This window comes from Babylonia areolata, chromosome 18 (assembly GCF_041734735.1).
Source record: "Babylonia areolata isolate BAREFJ2019XMU chromosome 18, ASM4173473v1, whole genome shotgun sequence".
Lineage (NCBI taxonomy): Eukaryota > Metazoa > Mollusca > Gastropoda > Neogastropoda > Buccinidae > Babylonia > Babylonia areolata.
Window position 1 is genome coordinate 42117187 of NC_134893.1, and position 14795 is coordinate 42131981.

Consider the following 14795-nt stretch of genomic DNA (forward strand, 5'->3'; position numbering starts at 1 on the left):
TGAATCTTGCTGCTTCGACGCCCCGTATGGGATGGGCATTAGGTACGCACACACACACTTTTGTTGTCAGAATTGATCACTGAAGTGTGCAGGACTAAAAATAACCAACAAGACCATTACGTAACCGTAAAGACTGAGTGCGCATGTCAGAAGGGGTTCTCCCATCGGACCTTTGCTGACGCCACACCGCCATTGCCTTTCCGAAGGTACGCCAGAACTGCAACTTCCTAATTCTGGCCGACGAAAAATCAACAGTACGATTTCCTCGAAATGTCAACTACTTCCCTCCGCGAGAGCATGTCCCTGTTTTTAGAACTGGACATTGACGACCTAAAATACGAATGTTTGATTTGTCTGGATTTGCTGTTCAAGCCCAAAATACTGCAATGCGATGGCTGCCACACATTTTGTGAAAAGTGCTTGCAAAAGTACATCGACCAGCACAGCGTCATAGACCCGCGAGACGCATCCGGCGCGAAATTCTTCTACTGCCCAGCGTGCAAAGGTAGGGTGATGGTGCCCAGAGCAGGGGCTGCAGGGTTCCAAACTAACTATTACATCAGCGACGTCGTGGAAAAACTCCGACGAGTCAGAGCGCACGTGAAGAAGGGCTGTGACATTTGTTCGCGTTCAGAAGGAGCAGCAGCTGAAGATGGCGGTTTGAAGTGTACGCCGAAGGCCTGTTTCTTGTGTTCCGACTGCAGCAACGCACTGTGCAAAACTTGCGTGCAAGATCACAGCACTCACTTTCCTTCCCACGTTGTGCAACCAATCTCTGACGCGTCTGTGGAAGACTCCGCGATCGACCCTGCTGCTGCTACTACTGTGAACGCTGGACCGGCAGACGACACTGAGCTCAGAGTTTCCAGCTGCAATGGTGCTTCTCTCTCTCTCTCTGTCTCTCTGTCTCTCTCTCTCTCGCTCTGTGTGTGTGTGTGTGCACTGATTTTATTGAGGTGTTGCTAGAGGGGGAGAGGGGATAGAGAGTGAGATAAAAAAAAAAAAAAATCATTATATTTTATTTCATTTTATTTTCTTCTTTTTTTTTTTCTTTTTTTAATTCCATTTTTGAAGTATAATTTGAGCTGTGCGTTAGTTGGACATTATCTGTCAGGTATGTGATTAGTTTGAAGTATTCAGATTTTTTTTTTTTTCCCTTGCATAGAAGGTTATATTTTCTTTTCAACTTTGTCTCCATTACAATTTCACATGAAATTCCACACCAATAAAGCAAAATTGCAATTCACACCACCTTTAGCAATAGAGGTAGCACATGTATGCATATATATATACACACACATATACACACATACATACATACATATATATATATATATATAATTATATACACATGCACACATACATACGCATATATTACTCAGTTTCAGTTTCAGTAGCTCAAGGAGGCATCACTGCGTTCGGACAAATCCATATACGTTACACCACATCTGCCAAGCAGATGCCTGACCAGCAGCGTAACCCAACGCACTTAGTCAGGCCTTGAGAAAAAAAAAGGTGAATAAATAATAGATAAGCTTACACAAATAAATAAATAAATAAATAATAACTATAATGTAAAAAAAAGAAAAAAGAAAAAAAATTAATAAGATAACAATGATGATAAATAAGCAAATAGATGTAAAACATGAAGACACACATTCACATATACACCCACACATGCATAACAGATATGCACCGAACATGCAGTTTCACAGATATGAAAACACAGTCAAATACATATAAATGTACATGAGCTCCAACACGCACACACACCACACACATTACCCTGCACCTCCTCTACCCCCCTCCTCCACACATTCATTTCTAGTCTACGTATCACAGCTTCCACGGCACACACACACACACACACACAGATCAACACTTGTACAAGCACACACACATATGCCCATATCTCCACACACATATATACAAAGATATATACATATATACGTTCCAATATCCTGTTGCTCCCACAGTGTAGGCATGCATACACTCATATACCTCATCCTCTACCCCACCTCCCCTCCGCACCCCCACCTCCCCCTCACACACACACACACACACACACACACACGCACGTGCACAGAACTCTCCTGACACTTGTGTACACTTACACTCTCGGGCATGCACAAATGCAGTCAAAAATACAGACCCACACATGCACACAAACATTCACACACGCACAGAGGCTGCCACTGATTGGCCGCAAGAGGGATGGGAAAAGATCTCTGATGCCAAGAACGTGGTGTCTAGTGTGTTGCTCAGTCTATTGTATTTGGAAAAGCCCACAGAGACTCTGTTCTGTTTTGAAGAAATTTGCGCAATGTTGGTTTGGAAATGATGCCGATATTTGTTTGATATGCAAAGCATCGTGCTCTACCTTTCATGTTGGACTTACGGCCACTCCCTCTCTCTGCTTTTATTTCTTTGAGGCGATCGATGATGTGATGGCCTTGTACCTGTTCTTTTTGATATTCTTTGACTTTTCTGAGGATTTCCGATTTTCCTAGATGTAGGCCGCTCGTTGGTGTTGCGTTTCCAGCAAGTCTGTCAGCTCGCTCATTTCCCTTAACACCTGCATGTCCCGGGCAGTATGACCATGTGAGTTTTTTAATCTGAAAGTTGCGCATTGCCTTATGCCACTCTGGGCTTCCCATTCCGTTTTCAATTTTCTGTACGAGGTTCATTGAGTCTGTTAGAATCATGGCATGTTGGTTTCCGGGCATATGGATGGATGATAGCCACTGGAGGGCATGTGTCACAGCTTCAACTTCCATCTTTAGGCTGGAGGTTGTGACATTGTAGGCAGCATTCTCTTCCCTAAATGTTTTTCCATTTTGTTTCGCAGTGAATCCCCAACCGGATTGGTCTTTGGTAACTGAGCCATCTGTGTATATGATGATGTCCTCTTCTTTACTGTTTTCTTCTATGAGTAGCCTCACTTCCGCATCAGTTTTGCCCTCTGGCCATTCCCGACAATGTCTTCCTAGAGTGGGTGAAATGGCTGTGTTGAATAGATGGTTGAGGTTTTCAGGGTTTTTCTCCCATTCTTTTGTTTCTTTCAGGTCTTGTAGTCGGCATACTAGCTGGATTGTGTCTTCTGCTTGCCCAATCCATGATCTTCCTCATCCTAGTCCGTAGTCGATCACACTGAGGACGAGTGATTGGTATAGCAGGAAGAGGTGGCATTGTTCAGTACCTTTGGTTGCCATTGCTTTTAAGACAGAAAGGCCCTTTTTGCATTTGAGAACAGTATTTTCCATGTGTTTTCTGAAGGTCAGCATCCTGTCGAAGTGTATTCCTAGGTAGCGTAGGCATTCAGTTTTCTCAATCTGAATCCCATCGAGTGACACAGAAGGTGGTGATTTGCTCGCGGTTCTGTTGTTGAGGGTGCACTGCAACATTTGTGCTTTCGCTGGATTGATGGAAGATCCTGTGTCTTTGATCCATTGAGCAATATTGTTTAGTTGTTTCTGGATGGCTTTAGTTCTTTCCTGAGCATCTTTCGAAGTTTTGAAAACCAGGCCATCATCCGCAAGAGTAAGCACCCGAGCTATTCCATTGTTGTTTAAGTCTGCAAGGCCCTTCGTGTAGACGTTGTAGAGGACAGGAGAAAGCGGAGACCCTTGTGGCAGTCCCATGGATAGTTTAGAAGGTGCAGACATCCAATCTCCGAGGCGTAGGACGACGGTTCTTTCCTGAAGCGCTGCTGCTATCCATCTTGTCAGTGTCAAACTTACTCCATACCTTAGTAGCAGCTCCATGAGGTGCGCAAACTGGACCTTATTGTAGGCATCTTCAAGATCGATTGCTACTAGTGTTTCTTCTTTTCTTTGAAATCCTTCATACACCTCATATGCAAAAGCAGCTGCGTTTTCCCATGTGGTCTTGCCTGTTCTGTAACCACCGTGATTTGAAGGGAGAATGTGCCTGTGTTCAAGATCCCTTGCAAGTTTCCTGGCTATCATGCGTTCCATGAGCTTTCCGGCAATGTTTTGCATGGTTAGGATCCGGTAGCCGCTTACCTGATGATGGTCCTTTCCTGGTTTTGGTATGGGTTTTAAGAAGCTGTGTGTCCAGTCCTCCGGCACTTGTCCATTGTGGAAACTGTTTTGATATACATATATTACTATATATGTACACATACAGTATACACACACATGTATAATATGGTGACTGTTTTTGCAAGGGTGTTTTTTAGTTAACAAATAGCTAACGAGCAAGCAAGAAAAAATGGATGAAGAATAGAGAAAACAAACAAAATACAAACACATACACAACAACAACAACAACAGCAACAAAAACAAAAACAACAACAACAACAAAAAAGACATAGATCCCAGAACATGACATTTCCAATCTCAGCTCACAGCACACATTAACAGTCAAATCTCATGGATCACTGGGAACATACGAGTCACAACAAACCAGTCAGTACAAGATTGGGCAATTTCCACTCCTGTGGAAATACCTCTGACTATATATAAAAGATTAGAGTTCATGTTCCATCACTAAATCTAAATAAGGTAGCCATTTAATAGAGAAATCCTGGTAATTCCTTTCCATTAGGTGTATTTGGTTTTCTGTTGAATAATTGCATTTGAGTTAGCAATGAATGCATGTAAACCTGGTTTAACCTTATTAATTCTACACTTGTATATAAAGAATTTTGCCCATAAAACTATCATCAAAAACATCTGTTTTAGTTTTTTCATCAGTGCCAAACAAATAAGTTCAAAATTGAGGGACATTCTTTCACAGTTTTCACATTTTTCTTTAAGTTTATTTTCAAACTGAAGCCAAAAAGTTTGTATAACTGGGCAAAACCATAAATAATGCTGTATTTCATCTTTTTTGGTGTCACAAAAATTACAGTTATAATTTTCAGTCACACCCAATACTTTTAGGATATTATTTGACACCAGGATTCTATGGCATATTTTGATCTGAAACCATTTAAACTGTATTTCCTTAATTTTCTTTATCTTTTTTAATACAATCTCCCAATCAGTTTGTGTATTTAGCTTATTTTCCCATCTCACAGAGGCTTTTATGTCAAATATTTCTATCTTTTGCAATAGTAATTCATAGTATGGTTTTATTCCTTTACTTATTCCACATAATATTTGTAATGCCTTGCTATTTTTGTTCTTTTTGCTATTTTCAAATTTTATGTTCCTTTTTCTTGCATATTCTTTAATTGCTTGTGTACAGCTTATGAAGTTCAAGAAATTTACTTTTATCCCATACTTCCTTGAGAATTCTACATAATTTAAGAATTGGCCTCTTTCATTTAGAACATCATTAACATAAAATATATCTTTATCTGTCCATTCTTTACAGTGAAAATTGTTAATGTTGATTTTGAACTTGTTATTGTAAAAAATAGGTTCTGCTACAATTTCTGCATTCTTACTCAATTTTATCTGAAGACAAAATCTATCATAAGCATCATATACATCTCTCCAAAACTTATTACCTTTGTTTAGAAATCTTTTTGAGCCATAGTTTTTTAATTCTATTTCAGGATGTATATTCTGTTGTATTTTCTTCCATTTAAAGCATGCAGTGAGCATTTTTCGTAGCCTGGATTGTTTCAGTGCTTGTACAAAAGCCTGTATGTTAGGTATTCCAATTCCCCCACTCGTTTTATTTTGTCTGTTTTTTTTGTCCCATACAAATTGAAAACACATGTCTTGTAGCTGTTTTAGATATTGTCAGGTGGGTTTGGTAACAATATCCATAGGTAAACCAATTTGGACAGAATAAGTGATTTGAGCACAGCTACCCTGCCCAGAGGTGTTGATATTCTTTTCAACCAAATATTAAATAATGTTTTTACTTCGACAAATTTATCTGCCATGTTGATTTCTGTTAGATAGATCATTTGAAAGCCAAATACCAAGGATTTTAAGGATTTGTCTTTTCTCTAACGTACAGAAGTATTTGTTTATTTTCTCCCCCTGAGATGCCCATCTTGCTTTTGATCTTAAGATTATGCCTTCCATTTTTGATTTTCTTATTTCTGTTAGTATTGTCTTACGTTCTGTTATGAGAAGTGTATCAAGTTCAGTAAGGGGTGATTTTCTTTCTAATGCTTGTATTTCCTCTTCTAAGTGTTGTTCAGTTTTTTTCTTTATACTGTATGAAATGGATTTTGCTCTAATTTCCATTAGAAGTGTATCCAAGAACACACTGGTCCGAAATCACAAACTGTATCTGGTCATTGCTTATTTGTTTGAGATTTTCTCTCACATAAGGAAGCACTGCATACTGTTGTTTTATTTCTTCAACAGTGTCATTAATCAGTTTTACATATTCATGGTCTTTGAGTAACAGTGAATTAAATTTCCAAAGGCTTCTGCTTCTTTCTTCAACTTTAAATACTGTTTCTATACATATTAGAGAGTGATCACTTCGATAACCAAATAGAGTGTCTGCATTCTTTACATTAGTGATTAAGGATTCAGAAACTAAAAAGAAGTCAAGACGACTCTGTTGAAAAGGGTTGGTTCTTCTCCAACTATATCTTTAAACTTCAGGATTCAGTTCTCTCCATATGTCAGTTAGCTCTAATGTGGAGGTCATTTCAAAAACTACATCTCTTGCTTTTACATTATTTATATGCTTATAGTTATAGTAGTCAAGATTAGGATTTATTACTAGGTTCCAATTACCTGCAATAAGGATATTTGGAATACTCCGTTCCTTCATTTTTGCTTGGATTTCTTTGAAAAACTCTGGTTCATCCCTGTTTGGACCTTATATATTAGCTAATACTATCTGATGTCCAGCAGTGTTTAACACCAGAATGATATAATTTCCCTCCATATCCCTAATTGTTGTTTCTATTTTAAAGTAAAAATTATTGTTAAATGAAACTGCCACACCCCTTGATCTATGATCCCATTCGGTTCGAATCTGACACTCTAATTTCTTTGTGAAATGGGTATCCTGAAGAAAATACACTGAATATTTCTTTTGTCTTAAATACTGAAAGGCATCCTTTCTTTTCGGATAACTCCCCAAACCCTGACAATTAAGGGAAGATATGGTAAGGCTAGCCATTTTTTATTTGGACTTTTTGAAAACAACTCATGTTCCCTACCCTTATTTTACACTTTACTGCTATGTCATGTTCATCATCAAATTCAAAGTGTACAGTATCATTCAGACAATCAGAACAAGTAACACAGTACTGTGCGATATGGATTAAATAAACAAATAATATAACAAACTTTAAAAAAACAAACACATTGTAATGTTGGTGAGCTTCGCCGGGTTCCCAGCGCATGAATACAATAGAAGAAAAGGGTGAGTGACAAGTTACTTCAGCACTATCCGCAAGCATGTGCTCACTTAAGTGCACATGATGGTGTTGGCTGTGAGTGTATTGTGGGGTGGGGAGCGTGTGCAAGCTCACAAAACAAAAGAAAAGAATAATAGTAATAATAGTTGAAAAAACACACACAAAAAACCAGTAAATAATAACAATAAAAGATATAATAAAAATTAAAATGATAATAAATTATTGGATGAAGTAGATAATTATAATCATAGTCATGATGATACTAATAGATAAATAAAAGTAGATGATAGACTAACAGGTAATAAACATACATACAATGTGTTTTAACCATAATGCCAGCGTCATTTCACATTTTACATTTTCCAAACACTTGCTTCAAAGGTGATCCTTCCCTAATTTTACCTATTTCAAAAGCATCCGCACATCAATATAACACTATAAAGATGTTATAAAAATACAAAGAAATTTTACAGAAATATAATGAAATAAGGTAAATGAGACAGTTGGTTTAATATTTTTCACCCAAAGGTAAGTTTTGTTTACTGGTATTTGTGTGTTCGTGTGTGTGTTAGTGCATGTGTGCATGCGCATGTGTGTGTGTGTGTGTGTGTGTTTATCAAAGCCATGGCATTTTACTTGATTTCTCGGACATTGTCTCAAAAAAGATCATTTAACAATGAAAATTTTCAGAAACATAAGCAATGAGACTATTCAGAAATATGAGTGTAAGTATTCAACAATCTGCAGAAACCCACATGTATAGTAGAGATTGTTTACTTTGTCAGTTTTATTTTGAGACTATGCAGGTGTGCAAAATTTGAAGAAAAAATAAAATAAAATAAAATGTATGTGTGTGTGAAATCAAATAACAGTGTCAAATGATTTCACACCCCTTCCAGATCCATAATTTGGAAAGCAAGAAAGTTAAAAATGCTTTTCTGCAAATTTGTGTATTCAAAAATAAAAACTTTCATAAGTATATGTACCTGATATAAACCGACTTTAAATGTGAATGTGAATACATATCAAAGAACAATATGGTGATTAAGTGCCACTGATGTATCTGTTTTATTTGTAAAGTTTTTATTTACTCCAGTTACTGTGCTTGTGTATGTGTGTGCACATGTGGGCGCGCGCGCATGCATGCTTGTACCTATGGGTGCTTATGTGCGAGACATTTCAAAATGCATTACAACCCATAGCTTGTACACAGAGGAATTCATGAATAATATGTGGAACAAACAAACAGAAGTCATTTACATGATTTTCATAAAATTTCAATAGCTCAAATGAACTGCCATCACACACTTGGAATTGCACTGGCATGAACTGCACTGGCATGAAATTCCAGTATTAGTAGCATTCTGTATTGTTCCATTTTCTTAAAGTCCCATCCAATGATCCACCACCTCCAAGCAACCTTAATCAGTATCAACCTGTCATATTATTCTCATTTTTCCTAAATTTTGATAGTATCGGCACTTCTAAAACCAGAATCACAAGTCAACCACCACTTATTTTCCAGTCTCATGGCTGATTTTCAACAGAATTAATGATATTTACCTGTCAAAATACAGTCATTATTGTATATTTACACATAATTATTTACTATTTCTTATAATCTATTATATTAACCGTACATGGTTAACTTGTCCCACTGAGGTGATTTGATCCCTCGTTATGTCCATGAGCAATTATCCTGCTTTCCAACTATGGTTATACTTATAGTTGGTTACAGAATTGAAACATCAGTGAAACAGTCCATCCACATCAGTGAGATAGTCCATCCATGTTAGTGAGACAGTCCCTCCACATCATTATCAGTGAAATACACCATCCACATAAGTGAAAAAGTCCCTCCACATCATAATCAGTGAAAATAAACTATCCTTTTAGTGAAAACAGTCCTTCCACATTATTATCAGTGAAATGAACTATCCACATTAGTGAAACCATCCCTCCACATCATTATCAGTGAAATAAACCATCAACATTTGTGGAACAGTCCCTCTACCTCATTATCAATGAAATGAATCCACATTTGTGGAACAGTCCCAAGTCAGATTGGGTTTGATATTGATGTTTGAGATTCAATCATTTAGATACTCTTGTGAAATTTGATGTGCATGGTATTGGGTCGTGCACGTGATTTGTTTGTGTGTGTGTCTGTGTCTTGTGTCTGTGTTTATCTGTATCTGTGTGTACACACATAACTGAATGTTGTTTGGCTGGATGTCTCGTCGATTTTTACATTGTACAGCACAATTGAGCATGTTTTATATGGAGAGGCGCTAAACGAATAAAATTGAATTAAGTTATAATGATGGTAATGAGGCTGATAGCAATGATGAGGATGAGGCTTCCACTGCTGCCAATACAGAGAGTCTGAAGGTGTGGGTTCGAACTCACTCTCGCCCTTTCTGACTGGAAAATCAAACTGAGCGTCTAGTCTTTCAGGTGAGACGATAAACCAAGGTGCAGCACATACTTTGCGCACTTGAAAAGGACCCATGGCAACGAGAGTATTGTCTTTTGGCAGAATTATGAAAAAGAAATCCACCCTGATAATTATGTACACAAATAATATAAGTACTCACTCAAGGCCTGACAAGCGCGTTTGGGTTATGCTGCTGTCAGGCATCTGCTTTAGCAGATGTGGTGGTGTAGCGTATTTGGATTTGTCCGAATGCAGTGACGCCTCCTTGAGAAACTGAAACTGAAACTGTCATCATTGTCACAACAGCCAGGTCTCGCCGCACCAAGTGCAGCATACATCCCAGTGAGGACTTGAGGTTTTACTGCCGGGGGAAGGAAACAGGAGAGGCGTGCGACACGGTGATCTGCCGTGACTGTCGGATGACGGACCACTTCCATCACCCCGTGGTGACCGACCTCAGCATTGTGGTGCAGGAGTCCTCTCGTCAGCTGCTGCAGCACAAGGAGGAGATTCAGGTAGTGGGTGGCCCTTACCTGTCTGTGTCTATATTGGTCCATGGAGCATGCAGTTCTTACTTGTGTGTGTCTCTAATGATCCAGGTAGTGTGCAGTTCTTACCTGTCTGTTCCTATATTAATCCAGGTCATGTGCACTTCTTACCTGTCTGTTTCTATATTAATCCAGGTTGTGTGCACTTCTTGTCTGTCTGTTTCTATATTGATCCAGGTAATGTGCACTTCTTACCTGTCTGTTTCTATATTAATCCAGGTTGTGTGCACTTCTTGTCTGTCTGTTTCTATACTGATCCAGGTAATGTGCACTTCTTGTCTGTCTGTTTCTATACTGATCCAGGTAGTGTGCACTTCTTGTCTGTCTGTTTCTATATTGTTCCAGGTAGTGTGCACTTCTTACCTGTCTGTTTCTATATTAATCAAGGTTGTGTGTGGTTCTTACCCGTCTATTTCTACATTGATCCTGGTGGTATGCTGTTTTTACCTGTCTGTGGCTATATTGATCCAGGCAGTGCGCACTTACTGCATGCCTGTCGCTATACAGATCCATGTAGTGAGCACTTTTTACCAGTTTGTCGCTATATTGATCGAGGTAATGTGCACTTCTTGCCTGTCTGTCGCTATATTGATCCAGGTAATGTGCACTTCTTACCTGTCAATCGCCAGTAGTAATAGTAGTAGCAGCAACAGCAGCAGCAGCAGCAGTAGTAGTAGTAGTAATATCATCATTACATTATCATCATGATTGCTATGCTGCTGCTTCTTCTTCTTCTTATTATTATTATATTATTATTTATATATTTATTTTATTATTATTATTATTTATTTATTTTATTATTATTATTCTTTCCATTTCTCAGTCCCGAATCCAGACCCTGACGGCTCAGCAGAGTGCACTGGAGGCCAGACGGAAGGCTGTTGTGTCCAGCAGAGATCAGGTGAGGTTTGCGCTCGCTCTATTTCCACTTTGCACGCACAAGGCGAACTAATCAGGAGACGATTTTTAATGTTTGAGTGTGTGTGTGTGTGTGTGTGTGTGCAGCGTGGAAGTGCAGAAATGGAAAGGTGAGGGGCAATGAGGAGTGTGCGCTGACAGCGTTGCAGTTTGGGGGTTTCCTTTTCAGTTTTCATTATCGTTTTCTTTTCTTTTCTCATGGGGTCTTGTATATTCCTTCCTTTTTGACTCTCCCGGGGTCTACTGTAAATCTCATGTTGTTTTCCTTATGCGCAATTTATTTTGGTGCCTCGGCTGATCCTTTTTTTTTTTTTTTTTTTTTTTTTAAATTCAATGTGTTCATCAGTTCTTGCTCTTCTTTCTTTCTTGCTTTCTTCTTCTTTTTCTTTCTTTCTTTCCTCTTCTTCTTTCTTTCTTCTTCTTTTTCTTTCTGTCTTTCTTTCTTTCTTTCTCCTTCTTCTCCTTTCTTCTTCTTCTTTCCTTCTTTCTTTCTTTCTTTCTTTCTTTTTTTTCTTCTTCTTTCTTCTTCTTCTTTCTTTCTTCTTCTTTTTCTTTCTTTCTTTTTCTTTTTTTTCTTCTTTTTTTTTTTCTTTCTTTCTTTTTTTCTTTCTTCTTCTTCTTTAACTCCGTGAAGAGTCCTTGGGGCACTATACATAAGAATTATTCACCACATTCACCCAGCTGTGTCTGCTGTGTGTGTCAAAGCCTGGGTTCATGCCAGCGGCTTTCCTGTCTGGTATGCGATGTTGTCAGTTCACTGATTTTTCTGTTGTTTTTTTTTGTTTTTTGTTTGTTTGTTTTTTCATGTCTTCATGTCATCTTCTTCCCCTCCATTTCCTTCCTTAACAGTTCCCTGGAGGATAGTTTCAGCAAGGCCATTGGATCTTGTTGCTCTTTTTTTATTTTTATTCTCTGTGTGTGTGTGTGTATTATCTTCGTTAGCTTTTAAGGACACGTTTCAGTTTTCCTTTCTCAAGGAGGCGTCACTGCGTTTGGACCAATCCCAGAACGCTACATCACATCTGCTAGGCAGATGCCTGACCAGTGGCATAACTCAAACGCGCTAGTCAGGCCTTTAGTGCATTCATGCGTATTTGTGTACCTATCAGAGTGGATTTCTTCTCAAAAAAAAAAGTTTTTACCAGAGCACAACGCTTATGTTGCCATGGGTTCCTTTTTTTTTCAGTCGAGTAAGTGCTATTCATCATCTCATGCGAATGACTAGACGCTCAGTTTGATTTTTCTATTCAAACTTGGAAGAAAGGGCGAGAGCGGGAATCGAATACACATACTTACATAAACCGTATTGGCAGATAATTGTCTTATCCATTCTGCCACCATCCCTCTGAAGAGTTGTATGATGGTCATTCGTGTCCGAATATGACCATCAGAAGAGCAGAGGAGGCAACTGCTGTCCCAACAATCTAGGCTTGAATTTGATTCCCTGCCAAGAGGGTTTTAGGACAGTTGGCATTGGGATGGTTCCCAAAGGCCAAATAGCCCCCAAGGATGCAGCTCTAAGAGCCAGTGCAATTTTGCCTCTTAGTTTGAGAGTCATAATCCTTCACAAAAGACTGAGATGTAAATGACTTCCCATTACAGTGGAGAAACCATTTATCATTCAGCTCTCAGTTTGCTGTTGGCCCAAATGTAAGTTTATGTCAATCTGTGATATGAGCTGAGCGTTGGGTCTTAAGAATGAAATTATGTTTAAACCCAACAGGTGGAGACCCTGCTGGAGGCGAGGACCTCGGACCTCATCGCGGCCATCACGGACCTCCGGGACCAGAAGCTTGCCTTGCTGAGGGCCATGGCCGGGGAGGAGGAGGGCCGGGTGGATGAGGAGGTCAGCCTGACCGAGGGCAAGCGCTCCTCCCTGCAGGACCTGCTGGGCAAGGTGCAGAGGGCGTCAGGTGCTGGGTCAGATGTGGACATGGTCAGGCTGTGCACCGACGTCACCCGTCTGCTTGGAGAGGAGGAGAGAGGGGGAAAGGGAGATAGGGTAGTAAGGGGAGAAGGGGGAGCCAAGGGGGAGGACGGCGGTACCACCACCACCACCACCTCCACGACCAGAGGCTTTCTGCTCAAGAATGGGACCATCCCCACAGTCCCCACAGAGCTGCTGGATAAGTTCATGGGCACCATCGTCCAGCTGTGAACTGAACTAAACTGAAGTGGATGGTTCGTGAGGGGAGTGGGGAGGGCGTGGGAAGGAGGGAGGGGAGTGGGAGAGACACCCAAGAGGAGTGGTGGTGGGGGGTACCACTAAGAGCAGAGGCGTCACTGCGTTCGAACGATTCCCTACACGCTACACATCTGCTAGGCAGTGTGTACCTATCAGCGTGGATTTCTTCTAAGGAATTTTGCCAGAGGACAACACTTTTGTTGTGGAGACATCTCCATGGACGAATTTGTTATGGGTGCCGTTGTCCGACTGCGAACTGAAATGAACTGGATGGTTTGCAGAAGACTTTCAGACACATTACAACATCACTTGTTTTTCATACCCCTTGTGTTAAACTGGTGCTTCCCACACCCTTCTCTTTTTCCTCCCTCCTTTCGAAAGAGAGAGAGAGAGAGATCACATTTAATATTGCCATCACACTTTGTCACAGAATTCTGCCACTGCTACTGCTCACAAGTTATATTGTTATTCATATCACACAGTGGGGAAATGATGTTGTCTTTCAGCTTCAAACTTTAATGTGTGTGTGTGTGTGTGAACTCAGAACTCATTTAATTGTCGTAAAACTCATCATAGGAATCATGGACACTATAAATTAAACACAACAAACAAACAAAAAGTAAAAGCAATAAGGTTTTTTTTTGGGGGGGGGGGGGTGAGTGAGAGAGACGGGGTTAGATGGAATAGGTTTTGCGAGTTGAATAAATCATTTTATTTCAGTTTTGTACTTGTTTCCAACCATAGTATATTTAGCGAGCTTGTATTGTTTTAAGAGAGAAGGGGCTGGGGTTGGCAGTATTATGAACTAGGCATAAATAACATACTTTCCTGAGCAGTAGTAAGATCCAAGAATAGTGCATTTTATTTCATGTTGAGTTCTTTCAGGTCTATATCTTTTTTTTTTTTTTAAATTGCTTTTGTTCAGCGCATTTGTAGTGATTAAAAGACAAAGAAGAAAGGCAGTGCTTTTGTGTGAGTAACCTAAATAAAATTCAGAACCATTTTTTTTATAAATGGTATTTCTTTGCTGTGCATGAGTTGGTGGAAAGCTGTTTTGAGATGCAAATTTTGACATATGTGTGTGTATATATGTGTGTATGTGTGTGTGTTTGTAAGTGCTCGGCTAGATTTTTTGGTGCATGTCACTTACACGTATGAGTATGCATGCATTCACAGACACACACACACACACACACTAAAACACACACATAAACACACACACACACACACACAAACACATGTGCGTACATGGATTCGCATGCATGCACACGCACACAGTAACGCACAAACGCACGTACACCGTACTCGCACACGCACACACATAGACACACACACACACACACACATACTTACGCTAACATGCACGCGCGCTCGCTTACTAACACGCTCGGAGAAACG

General features: G+C 39.7%; 1 protein-coding gene across 1 annotated transcript; it reads left to right on the forward strand.

Moving 5' to 3' along the window:
* The first annotated feature begins 150 nt into the window (after positions 1–150).
* Positions 151–14394, forward strand: LOC143292778 (E3 ubiquitin-protein ligase TRIM56-like). The gene is made up of 4 exons (XM_076603344.1): positions 151–877; positions 10053–10261; positions 11118–11195; positions 12936–14394. The coding sequence occupies exons 1-4, from the start codon at positions 271–273 to the stop codon at positions 13368–13370; spliced, it is 1329 nt and encodes a 442-aa protein (XP_076459459.1). The 5' UTR covers positions 151–270; the 3' UTR covers positions 13371–14394.
* The last annotated feature ends 401 nt before the right edge of the window (positions 14395–14795 follow it).